We start from the raw sequence: 25,750 nt of genomic DNA on the forward strand, positions 1-25,750 counted from the left end.
CTCTGGTCATGATGTTATTTGAGATTGTTTTGGCCATGTGCCTCATAGAGCACAAGGTGGTGCAAGTAGGACAGACAGAGGTGCAAAACACTCTCGCACTCATATGTCTGTCTCTTCAACCATGAACACTCTCTCTAAATGTCCATATGGCCAAAGGAGCCCTTTGGCCATATGGACATTTATAAAATAAACACTTTTAAAACAAGTTTTACTTTTTCACTAGTTCGTTTAATTTGTGTACTAACAATGTCCAGCACTGGACATTCCTGTAATTTCCTGCGTTCACACCATTTCATAATTGTTGTAATCTCGAGATACCAATGTGTGACATTGGAAATTAAAATTATTTTTGAAAATTCCAAGGACGTAAATGCTTTTTACAAGTCAAAATCTCATAATTACGGTAATTACGACATGGAGTGAATGCACCTCAAGCACACTAACACTAACGTTGTCATAATTTTTTTAAATTAAAATAAATATTGAAACTTGTCTAGATGGCCATAGTTATAAACTTGTAATGATTTTAAAAAAAACTTTAAAAAAAAAAACACTTTTTTTCCTAAAAACTTTTTTTTTTTCTTTTTTTTTTAATTTAACAAAAATAATTAAATCTGTTTTAATAAAACCACTAGGACATAAAACTGCCCAAAATTGAAGAAACACCCAATTGATGTGACCCGCAAAAAGTCTTTGCATTCTTAATCCACACCTATAAATTTAATTTCATTAAATAACAACCTAAAACAATAGTTTTTTTTTTTTTTTAACATACTTTCTCTTTCTCTCTCTCAGGTAACATTCTACATATATGCAGGGTATTAATGATATACATTTTTACCATCCCATACATCTATTTTGAAACTATTTTAAAGGAGAAGTTCACTTTTAAAATGAAAATTCTGTCATCATATAATCACCCTCATGTTGTTTCAAACCTGTATGAATTTCTTTCTTCTGCTGAACAGAAAGGAAGATATTTAGAAGAATGTCAGTAACCAGACAGTTTTTGGGTCCCATTGACTTCCATAGTATATTTTTTTCCTACTATGGAAGTCAATGGGACCCAAAAACCGCCTGGTTACTGATATTCTTCTAAATATCTTCCTTTCTGTTCAGCAGAAGAAAGAAATTCATACAGGTTTGAAACAACATGAGGGTGATTATATGATGACACAATTTTCATTTTAAAAGTGAACTTCTCCTTTAAGTGTAAGCATATTCAGATATCATCATTAAACCATTTCAATTACAAATGATGTGCTAACTTTTGATTTGGTATTAACACTAATGTGCTATTGCAATACAATATTGTCACACTATAGCAACACTCTCCCACATATTTTGCTACTATAACTGCGCTGTAGTGAAACCACCCTTTCATCACAAATTCAGAATTTGTTCTCTTGTTTTAGTAAATCTTGGCCACAATTTACTAATTTGTTGCCTTGTTTTAGTTTTAGACTTATGAACTTGTTCCCTCAGTTTAGTAAATCATGGCCTCATTGTACTAATTCATTCCCTTGTTTTAATTTAACTAAAACAAAGGAAACAAATTATTACAAAAGCCTGAGAAAATCTCCAGCATCATTTGATTGCAGATACACTTGGTTTTGATAGTTTGTCATCTAATCCAATGACATTCAACCAATTTTAAGTATGCAAGAACTTTTTGGGGCCATTGTATGCACATTATAATGCTTTCAATTCAGTGTTGTAGTGGTTAAAGATCTAGGCTGGTAACTGAACGCATACTTCAAGTTGCTTTGGATAAAAGCGTCAGCTACATAGTTTTAACAGTAAAGAGATGATGCATGGGCGCATGTACAGTATATGTAGGTGAATGAGTGTTTACAGCTTTGGCATTGCTGACTGAAGCCAGCAAGATATTACACAAAGTTGAATCTAAACAGTTTGCACACTGTGAACTCACGCTGTGCATACTGGCTCCAGGCCCCCTGAGATTCAGGCAGCTGGCATTACAACTCGAGAAGAGAAACAAACACGTACTCTCTCTTTCTCTCTCTGTGCTCTGTTTTACTGTGTGCAAACTGTTTGAACGCAGCCATCCTCTCAATTGCTGCAATTCTGCCATTTCCCTCTTATTTAGAATCAGACAGTTAAGCTGAATTTGTAATCTTGTTGTCTATGGGCCATTTTGATTCTCAAAAACATTGTGGGTGTCGCTGCATTTTCAGCTGGCATGAATGTAAAGTCATTCTGTATGACTTTGGGACCAAACAGCGGACTAGCTCACTCCCTACAAGGACATTCCTGCATCTTCATTTAAACGTATTAGAAAAACATTATGGGCTTGATGATCTTCACAACACTAAAACAATTATAATTCACATGGTAAAATTTCTAAGCGAAAAATAGAACTTTGAGGCCCTGTGCATGATCACTTCCTGTGATGGACAAGAGAATAAAAGCACTATTTTTGCCCCTGATACCAACAACAGGGCTGGCATGGGGATATCCTGATAGGAACACTCAATCCCTCATAAACAGAACACGGTGTCCTTCATGCCAACAAGGCTGAGTATTTTCCACTCCACAGACTGCAACAACAAGAACAACTGGATAACTTGTTAAAGCCATGTTTCTTGAACAGAAACAGATGCAGCCCGTTCGATCACCGTCAAATGATGCCTGATTGTGTTTTACTTACCAAGTCTAAAAAGATGAAAAGGTATTAGTAAATATATGGCAAGCCAACTTGGCTTTTAATATCCCCGTTTTAGTAGTAATTCAATTTAAACATTCATGGCTTTATCTACCCAAAAAGTGTAAACATTGAGCCTCCCAGGCAACTAGGGGAGTAACGCCCAATTTGTCCCCAACTAGGGGAGTAACGCCCAATATGTCCGCCCAATTTCAATATCATTCGAAACTTTAAAGGGTCTATTTTTATTTGTGTACACTCACAATTTGTAGAATAAAGAAAACAAACAGGATGCCTCTTTCTGCTGTGCTGGTTTCCTTTCCGTGAAGCTTGCGGAGCGAGTCACAAAAATGAATCAAAACTCTGCGTATAGGCTACAAGCAAGCTCTTGCGTGCCATTAGAATTCGCCATTCTTGTTTTAGGTTGGTGTATAGATCGTCTCTTCTTCTTGTGGCGGTTAGCATAAAGAGTTGCATTAGCGCACGTGCCCGCCCTTCTGGATTGGAGTGTGGATCGCCTGTGACTGACTGTATTCGTCGTCTGACTGTATGCACCGAACCTTGACGTCCATATCGTGATGGTTCGGGATGAATACATGAATACCGTTACACCCCTACAAGACACCAACTAAACGGTGAGAAATGTCCGCTCAGATCTGTCAATCTCTTTCCAGCACAACCTATAGCGTGAGTTTGGGGCGTGACTACTGTAGCAGGCGGTGCCAGAGGGTGTTTAGCCGGAGCGGGACCATGACCGATGCGTTACATGGGAAAAGACATTCAGCTTCGGTCACAGAAATGCAAACCAAAAAATTCGCTGCATTTATATCTTTAAAGATTAAACAGGTCATGAACAAGTTGAAGCGAATGGGGCATTGTAATGCAACGCACTACAATGGACGCTTCAGTCCCATACAGCATCGTCATGCAGCCTTTCAGAAAGACAATTTTTCCAGTTTAAATAGTTTAATTTCGCGTGCCCAATGTAGACTGCCTCAAACATCTGTGGCTCATCATGTCAAAAATGCAGTTGTTTAAAAATATGCATTATTTTTGTCATTTTGCTATGTGTCACTAGTGGCGCAGAAACTGCATACATCACCTTTAATATTATTCATACTTTTTTTGCATTTTCTCTCTATGTGTGTGTCACGGTTTGGGTTTTGTTTCTTGTCATTGTCATGTTTCTGTGTCGTGTCATGTCATTCCCTGTTTGTCATGTGATCCTGCCATGTGTCTTGTCATTGGTTAATTGTCTGATCATTGTTCACAGGTGTTCCTTGTCTTGTAATTAGTCTATGTATTTAAGCCCTCATGTTTGCCCTGTGTCCTTGTCGAGTATTGTTTGTTCTATGTCCCAGATCCGGTTTCTTGTTTTCTAGTCTTGGTTTTGTGTTCCTGTTTTAGTTTAGAGTTTTCCACGCCTGGTCATGCTTTTGTTTTGTGTTTGTTTTATGTTTGATAATTAAATTTGCATTTGGGTCCTCATCTCAACTTGCCTCCAGTGAATTCGTTACAGTGTGGAACTCAGAAGGAGGAAGTATACAGGACGTTGTCATCTGGAAGGGCATGAGTTATGATCAAGTAATGTGATTGACAGATCTAGAGCGAATGACAGCTCTATGACTCGAGTACCCGGTAGACACACAGTGCTCTGTACGCGCTCTTTCAAGCTCTTCAGGTCTCATAAATGAGTGGTAAAAGAATAGAAATGATATTCTGTATAAAGAAATATGAAGTAAACATGTGAGGATAAATCTGTTCTCAGACACCAATGATAACAAGAACTCAACATCCGTTCTCTTCTCTCTTCCGGAATACTTTGCGTTTACACTGGTTTTCAAAACATAGTCACCAATCTTGTCCTTTTGTGCAACAGCAGCGGCTCCAGGCACGTGACCTAAGGTACCCTTACACGTTTACACAACGACGATATTCTTAAAACGTTTTTTCCTTTGAGTTTTCTGCGTACAGACGACACCCTTGTCAAAGCGATCCCCATTCACACGGATCCGCGAAAACGACTAAAAGCGCTGTAATCTGCTGCCAGGCCATTAGATGGCAATGAAACACTATAGACTGAACACGTAATACGCATGAGCATGACGTCATCGTCTTCAGAGATTAGCGTTTTTGCTATTTACACAGAGTGCGTCTTCAAAAACGTGCAATTTGAAACCCGTTTTCAAAAGTTTGTTTTCAGGCACCCAAAACTCCATTGTCGTGTAAACGAACAGCCAAAACGCATAAAAAGTTTTACGTGTTTAGTTGAAAACGGTGTCGTGTAAACAGCCCCTGAAGCTCAAAACTAATTGGATGGCCTGTTTCATTGTGGGCCGACGGGAAACAAATCGGCACACTGGTTGAGAAAAAAATCTTACTTTGGTCGCGCCACGATTGATCGTCCCTGGTGGGAATATCTCCACAGGGATCTATTGTTTCGATTCAAGAGCGTCGTCACGTCGTACATTTGCGTCGCTTAACCGCATGAAAGGTACTTAATATGACATATTCTTTTTGCAAAGTTCTGACTGCAAAGTTCAGGACGTGCCTGATTTAGTGTCGCATAAAACCTGAGGGCCAGTTGGACTGAGTTTGACAGTAGATTGCCAGTTCTTCCAAGGCCACAGGAAACACTAAGTGCCACAGATCAGCTATGAGCGCTTGTTAATGTAATCTCTAATTATATTCACTCCTAATTGAATCTCATTCGAAAGCATCTGGACCCGAGCCCACTGCATCTCTTCTTGCCCCCGCACCAGATTGATTAGCTGGCTCTCTCAGCTCTGCAAGGCTATTACTTGGAGAAAAAGTCTCGAATAGTAGTCATCTCCACAGTCTGGATTATCTTGATAATGTATTTCACACTCTTAATTTCCTATCTCCACCGCCCCTCCGAGAAGGTCAAAGTCACAAAACCAGAGAAGATTATGACTGCACAACAGTCAGATCAGGGGCCGCACTGCCCCGGGCCCCATGGAAGTGGAGCCGATAGTCGCTGCTGCGATGACATAGTGTGTGCGTGTGTGCGTACAGGAAGGACAGCCAGTTCTTGGAGCAGAACGCTTACGGAAATATAGGAAATACCACTGGAGAGACTCAGAGGCAGCCACGGATTCAAGTTGGCCAGTTCTCAAAGCTCTTCCTCACATTTACAAAAGAACCCATCTATAAATATAACCAAAACACAAGGGGCTCACCCTTTAATAACATTGCACAAATATATTGTCCATTCCCTGTATTTGAGAAAAGGAAACGTGCTTGTGTAACCTCTGTAAAGGGTGACCAAGGGGTCAACAGAACGCCCAGACACAACTTTACAAATCACGCAAACAGCAGGGTCGCTTTGAAAGAATGTGGAAAAAAGCTGAGGTGTTCAAGGAAGACCATCAGCCGTCAGCCATCTGTCGCTTTGCATTCAATTGAACACATAAGTCCAAAACAAGGCCATTCATCTCCATTCGATTTGGAACACTATTTGTTAGTGCAAATCTCGACCACCGTTCTTTCACGGGCTCAGCACAGTTTGATCAAACAGATGTTTAAGTCTTTAATGAATGCGGAAGGCTGCCACCGGAGTAAAGTAGCATGTTGTGTTCTCTTGAAATGAAACACGCTGATAGTCATGCTACCGCTAGTTCACGTCAGCCCGTCCAAAAACACACAATTATGTGAGCAGAGCTGGAATGATTTATTTTCGCGGGGTACATTCACATCTGTGCCAGCTCCGCTCACCGAACGACTATTCTTCTCAGACGCTCTTCTTCGTGAAGGGATCTGACAAGTCTGTGACAATCCAAATGCCAGGCGGTACACAAAACAAATCTTAAATAGAGCTGTAATTGTCCCTGGTGTCAAAACAGCTCTTCCCAGAACAAGAGCAATTCTTTCACAGAAAAACTGGAAATAATTAAATGACTTTTTCAAGCGATTAATGTTGGGGATTGAGTGCGTCTTTTATGATATCCAAAGAGGCTAGATGCAAAAGCAATCTGCTTTTATATGGACTCTATATTTATAGTGCAGCAATCTGGACTTTATATTTGCTTCGTACTGTCAGTAAAGCTTTTGACCTTTTGACTTTGAATAGTATGGTTACAAAAGTGAGCATACTTCTATTCTGCCTGAATACATCTTTTTCCAGTCTCTTTCATTTTGTAGATAGTAATTGAGTTTTTTTAGATTGCAAAAATTGCCATGGAAACCAGGCAGTGTATGGTTTATATACTTATTATGAGAGTCATGTAAAATGTCAGCACTTGTCCTTATCAAATAAACATTATTAAGAATACTGACTCAATGTGTCGAAGGCATATTAAGAATCGTAATTCCCTGAAATTAAACAATTTTATAGTTTTTGTAAGAACACAAATGGAAAATAATACAAAAATAAAAGGCTAATGGGATCTAACCATATACGCACATGTAGATACTTCAATACATATTCAATACCTTTTAGATACTTGTATTTTCTCACATCATTTAGGGTGATTTTTTATATATTGTCAATCTAAACAATTTTTTTTCTTGCATTTTAAGTATTATAAGATTTCAAATGTACTTGTTTGCCCCTTGAAGTAAATTGTGGCGTATATTTCGCATTTAAAGTTTTAAAGGCCCCCTGAAATCAAAATGTACGTTTTTTTTAGCTTTTAATTATGAATATTTTAGCCTTAAGGTTATGAATAAGCTGGTGTGTTCCAAAACGATGACAAAATTCACATTTAGGAGATAAGCATTCAAAACTTACAGTCTCTCACTTCCGCTAAAATAGATCACAGATTTTTATGACATAACCGTGGACTTGTTCAATCAAATGCTCTCTAGAATCTTAAGCGTCCTGCCTCCTATGCTATAATACCACCTGGCCAAAGTGACCGTTGACAGGTCACGGAGCAATATGGGTTGAAGAATTCAGTTGCTCAAACGCTCAAGTTTTATGATGTTTTCCAACTGTACGTTGGTTAAGAATGAAATGGCAAGAATTTATTCACACCTCTACTATTGAATCCAACGTATCATCATGCGCTCGGATTCGCTTCCATGGTGCTTGCAGTCTGTGAGGTAAACTTAACTCTATTGGCTATTTGAAAGGGGTGAGGGGCTATTCAATATGTCCCGCCTTAGCTTCCTGTTTCAATGGAAATTACGTCAACGAATCATACAAAGCTGCGTGTTTCAAGGCGAATTAGTCTTAGGTTTATGGTATGGGTGGGTTTAGGGACTCAAAAACATGTACTTATATAAATATAATATATAATACAATTATAACATATAAGATTTTTACCTTTCTTAAACTATGCATACATTATTGCTTCATTTTTTTTAAGCTGTCGATATATCCATTTTGTACATTTCAGCATACACTCACCTAAAGGATTATTAGGAACACCATACTAATACTGTGTTTGACCTTTCGCCTCCAGAACTGCCTTAATTCTACGTGGCATTGATTCAACAAGGTGCTGAAAGCATTCTTTAGAAATGTTGGCCCATATTGATAGGATAGCATCTTGCAGTTGATGGAGATTTGTGGGATGCACATCCAGGGCACGAAGCTCCCGTTCCACCACATCCCAAAGATGCTCTATTGGGTTGAGATCTGGTGACTGTGGGGGCCATTTTAGTACAGTGAACTCATTGTCATGTTCAAGAAACCAATTTGAAATGATTCGAGCTTTGTGACATGGTGCATTATCCTGCTGGAAGTAGCCATCAGAGGATGGGTACATGGTGGTCATAAAGGGATGGACATGGTCAGAAACAATGCTCAGGTAGGCCGTGGCATTTAAACAATGCCCAATTGGCACTAAGGGGCCTAAAGTGTGCCAAGAAAACATCCCCCACACCATTACACCACCACCACCAGTTCTCATTCTGTTTACGCCAAATTCTGACTCTACCATCTGAATGTCTCAACAGAAATCGAGACTCATCAGACCAGGCAACATTTTTCCAGTCTTCAACTGTCCAATTTTGGTGAGCTTGTGCAAATTGTAGCCTCTTTTTCCTATTTGTAGTGGAGATGAGTGGTACCCGGTGGGGTCTTCTGCTGTTGTAGCCCATCCGCCTCAAGGTTGTGTGTGTTGTGGCTTCACAAATGCTTTGCTGCATACCTCGGTTGTAACGAGTGGTTATTTCAGTCAAAGTTGCTCTTCTATCAGCTTGAATCAGTCGGCCCATTCTCCTCTGACCTCTAGCATCAACAAGGCATTTTCGCCCACAGGACTGCCGCATACTGGATGTTTTTCCCTTTTCACACCATTCTTTGTAAACCCTAGAAATGGTTGTGCGTGAAAATCCCAGTAACTGAGCAGATTGTGAAATACTCAGACCGGCCCGTCTGGCACCAACAACCATGCCATGCTCAAAATTGCTTAAATCACCTTTCTTTCCCATTCTGACATTCAGTTTGGAGTTCAGGAGATTGTCTTGACCAGGACCACACCCCTAAATGCATTGAAACAACTGCCATGTGATTGGTTGATTAGATAATTGCATTAATGAGAAATTGAACAGGTGTTCCTAATAATCCTTTAGGTGAGTGTATATCCAAACATAAAAAAGATGTGTAAACGTAACATACCAATAGCTGAGAATACCAATAAGATCAAGCTGAACAGGCACTATAGTTTACATATAGAAGTACTCTATACAGTACTTCTACCTTTTTCCAATTGAACAGGCTTTTTAGTGACACTTTTGAAACAATTTGACTCAGAGCCAGAGAGGAAACTGCACTGTTACAGCATTGCGTGTCTTGCCGCCAAATGACTCCATGACTCGCTGAAGGGTGGGACAGGCTGGGGACACGGTGGAGCCAGGAACGCCTGTCATGCCTTCCGCTAACTTATCACATGCCTGGTTTGCTATTCCTTCCTCTTTCTTTCCGCTGGACACTGATATTTTTAATACAAAACAACAGATTTGTCTGCTCTTATAAGAAAACTGACAACTGCAGTAAACTGAAAAGGTCAGATAGATTTGCATAGCAGCGCATTTATTACAAAACACTCTCTTAGTTTTCTCTAGTCAAGTTTAGGAAATGTTTGCAGAAACAAAGTAAAAGTAAACCATCCTGTCCTCATCTGTACTTTCAATGTTCACTTAGGAGAGGATTTCGAACTGAGAACTTCAGGCTTTCTCGCTTAAGAGGATGTAATCAAACGGCGGTGTGTTTAATGAGAGCCATTAGTGCTAATGGGTTACTATGGAGTAAGTCCTGATGAAGCCTCAGAGTCAAAAACTATTAGCTGTGATGGGCTGTGTCGATATCCTTATGGGATTTAGGGCACTCATTAGCGTCATAGCTCTGCGTCTGTCCTTCGAAGACATGCAACAAAAGAGCAGATGTTCAAATCTAAAACCCTTTCACAAAACTTTCATTTAGGCATCAGTGAATTGGCATCTAGACATAATATCTCATGACTGAGTGCTGTTATAAGGGAAATTCCTAATAAAACTAAAAGGTTATACAGTGTAATGCCTTATATATTATACACATACATACAAGCCATTCAAAATACTTACTACATGAATGACCAGACATAATTTTCAATTCCAATATAATAATTCCAGGTATTCACTGTAAATAACCTAGACAAAAGTCATTGTTTACTTTGGGAACAACCCACCCAGTCAAAGTTGAGTTTGGTTTGGTCCAGTGAGGAAAGAGGGGAATGCCTTTCCTGTGATTTCATTATGGTGACCAGTGTGAATGAGAAGCCTAGCTTTCTCCAAAAAGTAGCAATACTTTGCATCCGTTAATTGGAATCTGGAAGCTTACTGCCTAGATAATTTTTTTGTGGTAATGTCTAAAACTCTTTACTACATTTAGTCAGTCTGAAGTTTTCTGTATGACATTTTTGCGTAAGAACCAAACGAACAACAATGCTCATTACAAGTAAGTACAAATCTTTATGTCTGCTAATTTTTATTTTAAAAGATTCTTAAGTTTTATGTCAAATGAATCTAAAGCTGATCTGAGCCATTTTATGACTAAAATTGACCATGGTAGATTTGAGTGGTTCCATATTCTAATAAATATGGCAGAACAGGCATGAGCATAATTTAATTGGATGAATCGATTGTAAATCAGTGAAGCCGGTGTAACATCTTAATGACTTCAAAGGGCCCACTTAGTAATCAAGAGTGAATACTTTGTCACAGAAAAACAAAAGTGAGTGTATTAGAGTTGTTGCATGTTATTATTGAGCTGAATACCTGTCTTTACCTGTCTATGCTTTATATTGAGCATTTAATTGATCAGCAATATATCTAACAATTTGCAAAGATTTGTACAAGCAGTAATGATCTCTGATTACTGGATAGCGGTAACTATAGCACTGAGGAGTTACAGAGTCTCTCTTTGCACTGGCACATCTGATCTATGAAAATATTGTTGTTAGCAACCAGGAGTAACAACAGCGTGTCTGAACAATTATCCCAATGACCTCATTTTTCTGTACCTGCCAAGATTTTCATCAAAATCAGTCCTGTCACTGATGAAATGGAGCATATTTGTCAGTCCGAAAACAGCTGTGCGAGTTCATAGTTATGGAAAATGGGTTTACATGACTCAAAAACCTTTTGTGCCACATCTGGAGATTATTACAAAGCCAGTGACTTGTCACTTTTACACTTGACGTATGAACGCAAAAACTCACAAGACTTGAGATAGGGAGCACCCTGTCTCTTTGTTTTTATGATGTACGTAATAGATACAAAACTATACTTAATTGTATGTTTGGTTAGATGCTAAATACACAGTAAAGTAAATATTGACTTAGTGGCAGCATTTAAAATCTAAGCAATAATACGCATTTACAGCTATAGAAATGTAAAATAATTACAAATTCTTTATATCACAAATATATTTATATAGTTTTTCAATATTTTTTAGATCTCTCTGATACCCTATCCCCAAACCTAAGATAACCACGTTTCAACAATATATTTAAAAAAAAAAACAGGCATAAAAATGTACAGTGACAATAATTTTAGTTTCAATATATAATTACTTAATCCCTCTCCTATCTCTAAACCTATCCCTATATACTATACAAATGTATAGCCTACATTTTAAAGAGAATTTGCAACAATTCATTTATTTAAAAAAAAAAAAAAAAAAAAAAAAAAAAAAAAAGCAGTACCAATGATGATATGTTGCATTCAAAAGTGCTCACTGATGGTGAAGAACACCAGTGGTGCTGTGTGGTTCAAAGTAAAAATTTGTCAATCAAATCTTATTCAAAACCACACATCAGAATAAGCAGAATGTGACAGTTGGTCAGTGCTGTTTTTGTCCCGCATTACCCTGGGTAACAAAGTAGACAGTGATGAGCGCTGCGTTTTACCAAAGCGGCAAACCTTCCTGTCTCTCTCTTGAAACCAATATGGAAGTGACTTAAACTGCAATTCATCGACTGGCCGCTAGAGACAGGCTGCAAAAGAGAGTCAATCCCATAGACCCCCATGATAAAATGCCCAAATTTACAGCAGAAAAAAATTGTTTACAGCCTGGTGCAAAAAGTGGTTTTGGTCTATATAGCTAATTTTGCCCTTCATGACAACTGTGAGGGGGTGAATTTTTTAATAACTCATCCGTTTAAATTTAATTAAGCCTTAAAGTTCTGCATAATTAAGGACGTTGCGACTTGAGTGACAGGTGGATTGTCTGCTGTCTGTTAGCCGTCACGTCACGTCACCTCAGCTGATCCCGCCTCTTTGCCCATTTTCGGTTATCACAACAGCAAAAAATGGCGCGCTACCAAGATGGCTCCGCCCACTTTGGGCTTCAAAAATGTTCTCCAGAAACCTACGGGTGACGTCACAGACACTACGTCCATATTTTTTTACAGTCTATGGTTTTACCCAAAGTTGAACATTCTTCAACTCTTCAAAATTGGAATACACTAGCATTGGGGAAAAATGCTTTGGTGGACACACAGCCTTATGGTCGCTATACTTATTCCGGACATAATGCAATCATACAGTTTTGTCAAATCAGAAAAATTGGATTACAGTGCAAGAATAAAATGGATTATGTTCATGATCATTTTATGGTGCATTTGTGGTGTATTTTATAGGTTCATATTTAGAAAACTGCCACATCCCAAGGAAAACAAAATAAATATTACATGCATAATTAATTTTAAATTGTAGCTTTGTTTACATGTCATACTTTGAATAGAGAGTTGTCTTGTAATAAAGTTGTTCATATGTAAATTATTTACATTTAGACACCAGCGTGCAGATAGCGTACATTTGATGTACGCTATCAATACATCAATATTTTACATATCAGTATCTGAGTAATGCAAGTAAATAGGCGTGTGGTTAAACCAAATTTTACATTAAATATATACAAATATTCATGAGAACACGTTGGAGCAGCAGACCTTCTCCCTGTGGGGCGTTTGACTTGCACTGCTGTCAAAACCCAATTTAAAAAGATTTAAAGGGAGTAAAAAATCCCCCATCGTCAAACTGGCTTATTTAAACCATGAATCTTGGTTATCTTTCACACATTCAATTTTACAGGTTTGTACCAACTCTACGAACGAAAATGAAGTGTGATCATCTTGGATGTGAATACAGGTTTTATAAAAGTACAATGACAATTCAAAACTATTAACACATTCAGTCCTAGAGAAAAAAAAAACATACTTCAACAACTGCTTCAACATTTTGAAATGAATGAGAATGAATGAAACCAGTATTTTATAGAACTGTACTTACACTGTAGTGTATTCTAATATTATCAGACATAAGTACATGCATGCAGACAATATATTGAATCTTAATGCAAATATGCTTCTTTAGACTTTGGGTGCCTTCACGAAACCTTTAGTTTCTCTTAAATCTCTTGAATTTCTTTCTGAACTTATGCAAAAGCTAAAGGTTGCTCTGCTTGAGCTCCGCCAAGACTCTCAAGGTTAGAACTGTTCAAGCTGTCAGCCAAACATGATGTTCACCACCCCTCAGGGGTCCCATAGATGCTTTTCTCATGTCAATCGACTCTCTGAGTGCTCTTCTGAAGACAGGTGTTTATGGCAGTTGCTGAATCCCCATGGGTCCTGCTGTAGCACTTTATTAGGTGGCTTCAACCTGGAGTGTCTATGTGCCTCCTTCAAGGAGGAAGGGAGGTATCAGCCAACAAATCTGACAGCGTTTTGTATTATTCATAGCTTACAGCCTGTGCAGCACGTAGCACCATTAGCCAAGACCCTCCCAGACCATTCAGATGCTTGTAGGATTCCTGAGAGCTCCGGGGTGGGTGGACAATCACAAGCCACATCTGTTATCAGCATCCAAACCCTAAAAGCACAACTTCCTGTAGGGCCTTCCTGAGGTATTTAGAAAAGGAAGTGCCTTTCCCTGCTCAGCTCTATTAAACAGTGGAGAGGCATGTGATACGATCACACTTATATAATTCCCATGCTAGAGTTCTAAGAAAATGGCTGGAACTGGGTAATTTGCAGAGGTAGCAGTTATTGCATCAGCTATCAGCATGAGTATGTACACATTTCCCACAAGTTGCCTTCCAGATTCACACCCACTGTGTGAGAAACTTCCGATCTGCAATGCTCATTTATTCAGACCAGAATTCAGCAGCCCAGATAAGCTACAGTAATGCAAGCTGACTGCAAGCCATGGTTTTAACCTACAGATTGTCTGCAACACAGCTACATGAGGCCATCGCATCCAGCACAGCCGTTTACAGGCCACTTCTGCATCAGAGCAGGGAGTGGCAGCATTAACTTGGTCCCTGTGTTTACATATCTGAGCCATCTGTTCTTTGTAGCACAGATCCAGCTGTCTTCCCCTGACCCCTTCGCCACTTATGGGAAAGATAGAATCCTATGCAAGGTTTTATGGATCGCCAGTCAGTGCAAAGAAAGGATTTGTTTCCACCATCTGTTCCTGGCAGTGTTCAGTTAGGAAAAATTTTAAAAAGGTGAAAGTAAATGAGTGACAGAGGAATAGAAGCAGCAAGCAAGGCTGAAATCATGTGTGCCTACTGCCTGTCTTCTTTTGGTCAACCATGTAAAAGCCAAAGACATTCAATTAGCAGCAAATTAGCCAGCCTCCACTTTTAATCCACATGAAATTAATGAAATGAGAGGATGGTTGATAAACTTGGGGTGGAATAAAATGGCTTTGTACAAAAAAAGCTCCACTTTCAGTGTTAATTAAAAAATAAATTGAATTAAGTGGTAATAGTTTGCTGAATTTGCCTCTGTTAGCCTAATAAAAGCTAAACCACCAGAAATTAAATACTTTATATGCACTGATTCTCTCTTGTAGAGATAGAAGCAAAGGGGGCTTGTGATTGGCTTCATGCAGCTGGTTTTCCTCAGTATGCACAGTTATTCACTGGTAAATATTTATTTTTATCATTTCTCATTGCATACTTTAACCATGTGTCCTAATAAATTGCAAATATTATTGTACTGCAATTCAATTTAATTTGTTTGCCTTCCAGATTGCTGTTTCCCTATTGACATAGACTGGGTGAAGAGTGATCATGCATTTCTGGATAAGGATGCCTTAGATTCTCTATGCAGGTAGTGCTTTTCACCCCTCGGCGGCATGAGCGTGTGCTATGCTGACATAGAATGGGCGCTTCTTGCTAATCACAGCGGGAGGAATTTGAGGGGAACATCATGCTGTCTTCCTGTTTGACATCAATGTTTTCTTTTGCTTTCAGGAGATTAAGTACATTAAACAAGTGCGTGGAGATGAAGCTGGAGTTGAGCCGGTCCAAAAGAAGGGTGAGTGTGAGAGAAAACTCTAGAGAAGATGCATGTAAACACAGTATATAAACAAAAGAAAGCCTGAGGAGAAATGTCCTTCTCGCCATCTTTCGCTGTGTATAACCCATTGATTTGTTCATGTAGGGAGATGAAGAGGAGGAAGAAGACCTCTATGCAATCAGCCCAAAATGGTCATTCAACAGGAAGAGCAGGCGATGGATACGTGTGGATGACGGGGAGCCACTGCACTCACTGAACAGCCCCATTTCAAGTTTTAGGAGATCGGGAAGCTGTGAGGCCTCTCTTTCTGATAGTGGTGAATGCCATGAGCTTTGTTCCACTCATAGCTCTAGTAATGCTGACAGTGATGGGGGAAGTGCTCCCAACACAATGGTAGACGAACCCGAAAAAAGTCGTAGCTCCTCCAGATGCTCCTCGAACTACAAACCCCAATCTCCCGACACTTCTTCCAGCAGACCTCCGTCCCCCAGTGAACATCACACTTTGAGCAGTGAAGAGTGCCTTGCTGAAAAGCCTCCAGTAAAAAAAGGAAAAAGCCTTCTCCGGAAGATGGAGAAACTCAGATTAACAGGAAGCACGCTACACCCACACACCAGAAGCGGGAAAGCAAGACTTGTCATAAGTGGACCGATTATCCAGGAAGGTTTTGGTGAGGAAAGGCTAAAGCATCTCCAATGTCTAGATCTAGCAAGGCTCCAAGACAAGACTGAAAGTCCTGCATCCAGCACACCGCCCTCTGGATCCAGTAGCAGTCCCTCGGAAAGCAGCAGTGCGGTCAGCACGCCAAGCCCAGTGACCAAGGTGCGCAGCAACTGCAAACGCCCTGGGCTGCCCAAACAAGAAGACAGCCAGAAGCAAATCAACGAGCAGCATTTCAACAACCAGCGCAACATTGACGAAAACCCCGTCTTTGAAATTCCCCATGGACACAAGCCAGGCACATTCCCAACTGTGCTCTCCCACAACAACGCCTTCTCACCTATAGACAACACTTCGGTCAACTGGAGGACTGGTAGCTTCCATGGCTACCGAGGTAAACAGTGTAGAAGTAGTAGCTCCAAGGACCAGGAAAAAGCATGCAGCCCACTGGCTACTTGTGATCACCGTGTCAGCATTTATGACAACGTCCCAGATCACATGCAGATTTTGGATGATGACGTCTTCTCTGCTTTGGACAGTGTAATGGAACGCATTTGTGGCCTGCAGCAGTTGGTAACCTCTTGGACAGATAAGTTGTCAGAGGACGGGGATTCAGATTTTTCCCACTCGGGTTCTCCCTCACCCTCCTCTCTGACTGACATCCACCTTGAGATCAAAGAACCAGAAGAGACAGATGAAGCTGCCCAAGAGGAGACATACAACAAGAACCCAGAAGCATTTGCACACACTGCTCAGCCTACAGAGCATAGTGATCGGTAAGAGACACAAACTACCATTTTATGAAGGCAGCTGGAACAAGAAGTGTCTGATTGAATTCATGCTACATGCTAGGGATCTAGTGTACACGCATTTAATAAAGAGCAAAGTGTATTTATACAAAAGTTGGTTCATTTCCTACATTTCAGAATTCAGAGGCCCCACTGGTCCAGTGCACAGATGCTTTCACTGAGTAACCCCAGCACAGGCATACAGGCAAAATCAGCACCACATGTCTCCATGCTGCAAAGACTGAGCCTTCTCAGGCTCACGGCTCTGATGGACAAGCACTCACCCTTCAGCAAACAAGGCTGGAACTGGTAAGATGGGGTGAGGATGAAAAGCAGGGGAGGGGATAGACACAATCTGGTAAAAGTAGCATGTTTAAAAAACACTGAGACAATGAGAGAGGAATAAAGATAGAGCGAGAGACCTGCTGCTTAGAGATTAATTCATTATTAATGCTGAGTTGCAACCTTGGAAAATCTCCCAGAAGACAAAATAGACAAGGTTTCAAGAGTAGTGAGTGAGTGAAAATGAGAGTGAACCCTCTCACACCATTGGTTGCATGACACAGCAGAGTCTTGCTCTTTTTTACCATTTTGGAAGACACTCTCACACTGCGATTCGGCCATGTGATAGCATGGGGAGATATAAATTTACAATGGAGATTTGTTCTTTGCGAAATTGAGTCCATTGATGTCCAATTCACGAGTAACTACGGGTTCTTAAGAATTATTTCCCCCCCCCCAACTCACTTCATCTTATTAAAAATTAAAGGTGACGTTTATTTTTTCGATGTCAAAATACTTTCTCCTATTACAGTTTAACAGGTCAAATTCAATATGTTTAAGGACTCTTTGATCAGATCATTAATAGGAAATATTTGCCTAGCATCATTAATATCATTTGCTAGCCTGATATTTTAACCCAAATCTGAGAACTAAGCTCCCCATGGAGCAATTAATAACATGTTTGAGATTACGCATTTGTGTAGTTAAAGGTGCTCTAAGCGATGTCACGCGTTTTTTAGGCTGAAACATTTTTTGTCACATACAGCAAACATCTCCTCACTATCCGCTAGCTGCCTGTCCCATGAACACACTGTAAAAAACATGGTTTCTGTAGACCGCCCAGGCTCCACAAATGGCAACAAAAACAAATTGGCCCAACCAGGACCACGAAACATAACAAACAGTGTTCCAGCCAATAACCGACAAGAATGATTTGGGGGTGGGGGTTAGTGCACGTGCACATGAAGGGGGGTGTGGGGAGTGGAGGAGAGAGAAGCATGAAGAGGGAAGTTAGCAAGAGGAGAGATGTCCTAGACAACGGCAACGACTAATGTTAGAATTATATTCTCTTGAATTTTGATATGGCCGACACACGACCAAAGAGACGATGAACAAATAGCAAAGAAGAGGGAAAAGGATGAGGAGGAGGGAGGGTCGAGCTAGCCTCCGTTTTGTTTGACAATACTTTGAACGTCAACAAGAAGTGACGTCATCCAACATCGCTTAGAGCACCTTTAACTGGACAAAAAAAAAAAGAACAATTGCTTAAGCTGAAGAGGAGAGGATAATTGACTTCTTGGGAGAGAAGTAATTGGGCTATTTGTTTTAACAACCATTGAGCTAACTACAAAAGAAACAACGCTTTTAATTCTACCCCCGCATTCATATTGATCGCTTGCTTGAGTATTCAGCATCTTAACTGCATGTCAGCTCACTTGATTTCAGATAATTCGTTCATTCAAAATCTTCAATGGTTCATTTATTTCCCCTCTCTTTTCTTCTACAATAATATATGAGACTGGTTATTGCAAATTTTTGTGGAATGCAGAGCCTCTTGAATCTAAACAATCACATTGAGACACTAGGAGTGTATATTGATATTGTCTTTAATTGAACAACCAAGCTTGATGTTGAGGAGAGTTAGGCTTGAAGATAAATGAAGGGGTAATTGAGGCTAATGCTATCAAGAGAAACTAGATTGTATGAAATTTTGAAAATCCAATTTTCTGACGAATTAGTTGGCTCCGGCAAAACCGAATTTAATTGGCTTTGAAGTTTTATCTCAAGGTCCCTGAACCTGATTTATATAGAAATAATGAGAAGCAAGACTTAAATTGCTGTCAGGTTATCTTCTCTACTACACAGCGTATAGTCATGGCAGCAAGTTCACCGTCTAATGAAAAAAGGCCTTTCATAATGTAAATCAATAAGGGCTTTGCTAAACGAAAAGGACAGTTCGAAATTCATCATAACCCTTTCGCCAGCAGGCCAAAATGTACTCAAAGATTAAAACCACTACATCCATTCTAATTGCTTTATTTCTTTACTGCTAGATTCCTCATGCTCATACAGAGAAAACAACAAGAAGCTTATTACGACAACCAAATGAAATGTCAGTTCAACCCATGCAAGCACTTATCACTGATGCTGATGTGCATGAGGGCCTCACAACACTGCTAATACGGTTAATGTGATCCGCTAAATATACGCTGCTACTTCTACTTTCAATTTAGCACAACACTTCATTATCTCAGACAAATGTAGGTGAGTAATGCAAGTGACCATCTAAAAATACATCATTGTGCACTTCTGCCTTTCTAGGACTGTGCCAAAAGTCTACCGAAAGGTTAAACCTTCAGAACATAAGAGCAGAAAGGTGTTTGAGGTGCCTTTGCTCCAGAGTGTCCAGCAATCGGGGAAACCTTTGCCACCAAGCATTTTGAGAGCAATGGAGTTCTTAAGGACAGAGTGCTTGGATCAGGTATGCCATCCAGTCACCAACCAAAAATAGAGGCTGTTTCAATAAAGCTAAATGTACAAAGTTAAATTTGCATTATCATCCAAAAATTAAGCTCATATTGAACAGCAGTTATTCTTGCTAAAGGGAAAAACATGACTCTACATCAGTATTATTCTCATAAAGAGAAATGGTCATTAACAACAAATAAATGCAAATAAAAAGTATTTCTCTGATATGTTTTTCAAAGAGAGCAAACATAGTACTTCAGAACCACTAGTAGACACTCTGCCAGGATACAGGAAATTTTACCTGAGACAGCGAATTTCAGATTGTGCATAAATGTACGTAGAGTCATGTTATTTCCCATGAGACTAGACGTGATTCATGACTGATGTGTTATTGACTGAGTTTCTACCCATGTATATATGAAAATTACAGTAGAATAAACAGCATCATTTTGGTACGTAACAGTTTGTTCCCTTCACCAACACATATCTCGTTGAACCTAACAGGTCGGGCTCTTCCGAAAGTCTGGGGTCAAATCCCGCATTCAAAATTTAAGGGACATGGTGGAGGCTGACCCCGATGGCGTGTCCTTTGAAAATCAGTCGGCTTTTGATGTGGCTGACATGGTGAAGCAGTATTTCAGAGACCTACCTGAACCCATCTTCTCCAGCAAACTGTGCGAAAGCTTCCTGCACATCTACCAATGTAAGCCAGCAGAAGTTGAAACCAAGCAAAACATTTAACTCAATCTACTGTAGTTACATCAAGAGTAACAAACTGTTGAATTTGATTGTTTTGAAACAAAGTGAAGCATCTGCTTCCAAGCATTTATTCTTGCATTATGATTTCCCTACAGACTTCCCCAAAGATCAACAGTTTGCGGGGGTTCAAGCAGCAATTTACCTCCTGCCTGATGAGAACAGGGAGGCTCTTCAGAGCCTCCTCCTTTTCCTCCAAGAGGTGGTCGCCTGCGTGGAGGAGAACCAGATGACCCCAACCAACATCGCTGTGTGCTTGGCGCCCTCTTTGTTCCACCTCAACTCTTTCAAAAGAGACAGAACCAGCATGAGGTAGGTTTAAGCAGTCAAAACTATAATCAGTTACATTGTAACGATTACATAACATTTTATATTTTAAATATAATATTGCATTGGTGCCCATAACTTTGTTCTGAACGTCCAATACGCATTTTTATTGTAACCAGCTCCAGATTGTATGCACTATTTTGGCAATACTTAAGGCTTGTCATCTTTCACAATAAAGATTACATCAATTTCAGTCGAAAAGTCGAAATCTTTTTTCACCGTTTTGTATGGCACAATTGTTGGGTCAGTTTTGTGGGAGAGCTGCTTATGTAACAGCGCAGTTCAACATCTGGCTTTAATTTCACAGATAAGGGAGATATTGTATCTGTAATACAGTTCAGCTGGTTAATGAAACGCTGGAAGAGAGAGAGAGAGAGAGAGAGAGAGAGAGAGAGAGAGAGAGAGAGAGAGAGAGAGAGAGAGAGAGAGAGAGAGGGAGAGAGGGAGAGAGAGGCAAGAACGTCTGAAAGATAGATTCTAGAGGAAATTGGGATTAATATTTCCAAATCTGGTTCCTTCAAACTTTATTTCTGAGAAGATAAGGACTAATGTTTGGCATATGTTCCACAACAAGTTATCTAATACTTTGGTTCTGAAGTATAGGGATGCTATAGACACTAGTTTGTTTTCTGGAGTGTCTTGAGGGTAAAGAGGAAACTGAGACAGTTTACGTCACAGTCCTGCCTGGGCAAACGCATCCAAGAGGCTGACTTGAAGGCAATTGAAGAAACTCCCCCTATTTCTGCAAGCCAGCTGCCATAGAGCCAACAAGCTTTCTTTGCCCTCCCGCTGAGCTGTGGATGTGCTGCTATGCACAGGCACTGCAGATAACTTTTCCATGCTTAGATTCAGCACACTGCTATAAAAAGAACCACTAGAAAACAAGCAAATTGACTAAATGTGTTGTGAAATGAAATGCCGGCTTTGTGTCAGCAACCCCATCCCTCATTTCAAATTTTCTAGACAAAAAACATAAGAGAACCCAAGTGTATTATCATATCAATACCCCTTATCCTTCTAGGTCCCTGGTAAAGCCTATACGAGAGAGTGTTACTAATTTGGATGGCTGCAAAGCTGTTTTAGTCAGCTCTGTGTGAAATTTGTGCTATTTTCTGCTTTTGGACACAGGTCTAGACAACGGAAATACAGCTTGGGGAGGCCGGACCAGAGAGATCTAAGCGAGAACCTGGCTGCAACACAGGGACTGTCGCACATGGTTACTGAATGCTCTCGCCTTTTCCAGGTACAAAGCATCAAGTGCATTGAGTTTAGTACTAATGACTATCAGCACTTCCAGCTGCATGAAATCTCAACATGCTTAGAGCTCTGTTGCACAATTGTTTTTTGTTTTGTTTTTGTTGTTGATTTTTAATCCCAGGTATTATAAGGGGGGGGGGGGGGGGGGAGTTCCAAAACAGGGGTATTACAAAATACACACACAAGCACTATTTCCTGTATTTATTTGATTAGTTATTCTGTTTTTATTCTGTATATAACCTGTATTTAGTTAAAATTATTGAATTACTCATTTAGCTGATCAGAAATTATGAAATTAATGTGCCACATTTTTTAATAATAAGAAATAAAAATTGTAATGTAGTTTTGGAAAAACAAAAACTACCACTTCTACTTTTACATTTAAAAAAATATATACTTTAAACAATTTATATATATATTTCACTTCATACTTTATTTTCTCTTCTGACCAACGTAATCAATCTCTCAATATTGTGGATTTTTTTATTTATTTTTTTGCTATTGGAGCAAGTGGGAACACAAAAAATATATTTCTTGTAGTATATATATGAAAAAACACTCACCAGCCACTTTATTCGATACACCTTACTAGTACTGGGATGGACCCTCTCTTGCCTTTAAAACTGCCTTAAAGCTGGCAGTTAAACATTTTTTTGATCATATTCAGTGAAATCAACACTATAATCCGACAGAACAACATAAATAAAGTGGTTTTAGAAAAAAACCCGAGCTTCTAACTCCACCTGGAGCGTGTTATTTGTTTTGCAAAAATGCACCGCTCCCGGATCATCGGGTCCAATCAGCGCTGGGGGGTGTGAGATCTGACTGTCAATCACAGGTCGTGCACACGCCACAGATCCCACTTCACCCTCGCGCTGAGTCGCGCACGTTAATATCACATGCACACACCTGAAGTTCGCAGGTGTGTTGGATTGTACGACGCGTGATGGCGGAGAGAAAATCTACTAACAAGCTTCCAATTCCTCAGTTATTGCTATCTATGGGTAAATTAGCCAGGGCAGCCTACCTCCGAGTCCATGGTGTTGATTGATGCTGAAGAGACGGACACGTTCACAGAAAACAAGGTGCACACGCATTGACGAGCACAAACTCGATGGGAGGGTGCTCGCTGGCAGTGGGGGAGGGGCATGAGAGTTGTAAACATTCAAAATTTTGGCTAAGTCGACTCAATCAGCCAGACTTGCCGATTGCAGCTTTAATACTTGGCAGATTCAACAAGGTGCTGGAAACATTCCTCAGTCTTTGGTCCATATTTGGTCCACATGATAGCGTCTTGCAGTTGCAGCAGATTTGTTGGCTGCACATCCACGTTGTGAATCTCCCCTTCCACCACATCCCAAACGTGCTCTATTGGATAGAGATGATTTGAGCTTTGTGACAAAGCGCATTATCCTGCTGTAAATAGCCATCAGAAGATGGGTACATTGTGGTCATACAGAGATGGACATGTTCAGAGACAACACTCAGGTAGGCTGTGGAGTTTAAACAATGCTTATTTGGTAATAAGGGGCCCAAAGTGTGCCAAAAAAATATCCCCCACACCATTACACAACCAGCAGCCTGAACCGTTGATAAAAGGCAGGATGGATCCAGGCTTTCATGTTGTTTACGCCAAATTCTGACCCTACCACCTGAATGTCGCAGCAGAAATCAAGACTCATCAAACCAGGCAACATTTTCCCAATCTTCTTGTCCAATTTTGGTGAGCCGGTCCAAATTGTACACAGTTTCCTGTTCTTTGTTGACAGGAGTGGCATCCAGTGTGGTATTCTGCTGCTGTAGCCCATCTGCTTCAAGGTTCAATGTGTTGTGCGTTCAGAGATTCTCTTCATGCAAGGTGTGATTATTCAAGTACTGTTGCCTTTCTATCAGCTCTAACCAGTCTGGCCATTCTTCTCTGACCTCTGGCATCAACAAGACATTTTTGCCCACAGAACTGCTGCTCACTGGATATTTTCTCTTTTTTTGGACCATTCTCTGTAAACCCAAGAGATGGTAGTGTGTGAAAATCCCAGTAGATCAGCAGTTTCTGAAATACTCAGACCAGCCTGTCATGCACCAACAACAACACGTTCAAAGTCACTTAAATCACCTTTCTACCCCATTCTAATGCTCAGTTTGAACCTCAGCAGATCGTCTTGACCATGTCTACATGCCTAAATGTATGGAGTTGCTGCCGTGTGATTGGCTGATTAGAAATTTCCGTTAACAAGCAGTTGAACAGGTGTACATAATAAAGTGGTCGGTGAGTGTATATAGCTGCCTATATGTTTTATCTAAAGGGGTCCCTCACAATGGGGTCCTTGGGATCAAAACAACTCGAAAGTTACTAGACTAGTCAAAACTATACCAAAGCTTCTTAAGGGGCTGGAAAATGTTATATGCAAGCATGTGTACTATATAAAACATATAACATTTATATCTTTCATCAATACAGATACCGAAATACTGGGAAGACCAGGGAGCAGGCAGTTTTACTGAAGATTCACAGCAAAAGGATGCAGGTCTAAGTTCTGTGTCTCACTGTGGAGAAAATGAACTTCCAGACCGTGCCAGGCTGTTTCTACTCACAGAAAAACTCTTGAAGGAGGTCAGAGACAAGTCTAAAGGCTGGATATCCTGCTCAAGCTGTGATCATGTGGATGTGGCGGTTAAAAAGGTTTGTATGTACTCCTTCAACTTATATCCTAATATCAATAATATCCTAATATCATCATAATATTGGGTTTAGAGACCCAAAGGACTTGCATTCCCGCCTCTACATTTACATTTTACATTTATGCATTTGGCAGACGCTTTTATCCAAAGCGACTTACATTGTATTCAAGGTACACATTTTACATTTTGTCAGTTCTTAGAGAAAGGAGTCCAAATATATTATGCGCACAAAGAATGACTTTGTGCCAAAGCCATAATCAGTTGCTATCAAACACGTAGTTTCAGTTTGCACTTGCAATTCATCTTCATAAACGTCCTGCAAACAAAGATAAGAAGGTGATGACTCTAATGCAATTTTTGAAGGTGGAGGATGGTTACCCTTTGAGGCTGTGGAGAGGAACGACGGAATTGGATGCTCCGCAGCAGGAAGTCTTCCACCACGTGTTACGAGAACAGAATCAGTGGCAAAGAGACATCTTGCACAGCGAGGTGGTGGAGACTCTGGACAAGAATAAAGATGTGTACCATTACATACTCCAGGCTGCAGGGGCCCGACCACCACTGCAGCATGTTCTGTTAAGGTAAAGAGTTACTGGAGAATTTGGGGTAACTTAGGGTGTACTCACACTAGGCGATCTGAACGATGCCCGAGAACGCTTGACCCCCAAAGTTAAGTTGTTTTGACTACTCAACCGTGCCAAGTGTGAGTACGCCCTTATTCTCAATGACTTTTATTTACAAATATATATGTAGTTTGTAGATTATTAGATATGCGTCTAATTTTTGTCACAAAGTGCTTTTAAAGTTTATAGGCCCTATCATACACCCGGCGCAATGCAGTGCCAGGCGCGACGCGAGTGTGTTTGGCTAGTTTCAGCCCGACGCAGTTATCATTTTCACGTTGTTTAAACAGCAAATGCATTTGTACCCATGGGCGTGCTTGTCTGAAAACGAGGCGCGTTTCTATTTTGAGGCAACTGAAACCTGGTCTAAAGTCTAAAATCAATGGCGCAATATTTTTTTTATTTAAATAGCGTTTTAGTAATGTGCGCCTATAGGCAGGTCCACAATGCGTCCCATACTTCGTCCCATAGATGGTCACCTCGCGC

General features: G+C 40.1%; 1 protein-coding gene across 2 annotated transcripts in view; it reads left to right on the top strand.

The window, feature by feature from the left end:
- Positions 1-25,750, top strand: part of LOC311097453 (rho GTPase-activating protein 7) — a 53,131-nt gene that overhangs the window by 23,488 nt on the left and 3,893 nt on the right. Inside the window, exons 1-12 of one of the 2 annotated variants that reach the window (XM_084137127.1) lie at positions 10,341-10,568; positions 14,975-15,046; positions 15,153-15,234; positions 15,378-15,441; positions 15,568-16,859; positions 17,010-17,180; positions 19,476-19,635; positions 20,127-20,325; positions 20,477-20,690; positions 21,834-21,948; positions 24,421-24,642; positions 25,005-25,222. In XM_084137127.1, the coding sequence (XP_083993253.1) occupies positions 10,556-10,568; positions 14,975-15,046; positions 15,153-15,234; positions 15,378-15,441; positions 15,568-16,859; positions 17,010-17,180; positions 19,476-19,635; positions 20,127-20,325; positions 20,477-20,690; positions 21,834-21,948; positions 24,421-24,642; positions 25,005-25,222 (2,822 nt within the window). In that variant the 5' untranslated portion in view covers positions 10,341-10,555. Of the gene's footprint in view, positions 1-10,340; positions 10,569-14,974; positions 15,047-15,152; positions 15,235-15,377; positions 15,442-15,567; positions 16,860-17,009; positions 17,181-19,475; positions 19,636-20,126; positions 20,326-20,476; positions 20,691-21,833; positions 21,949-24,420; positions 24,643-25,004; positions 25,223-25,750 lie in introns of those variants that run through there. The other variant, XM_084137126.1, reaches the window with a different exon arrangement.

This window comes from Abramis brama (assembly GCF_963993115.1).
Source record: "Abramis brama genome assembly, chromosome: 15".
In the NCBI taxonomy this organism is placed as follows: domain Eukaryota; kingdom Metazoa; phylum Chordata; class Actinopteri; order Cypriniformes; family Leuciscidae; genus Abramis; species Abramis brama.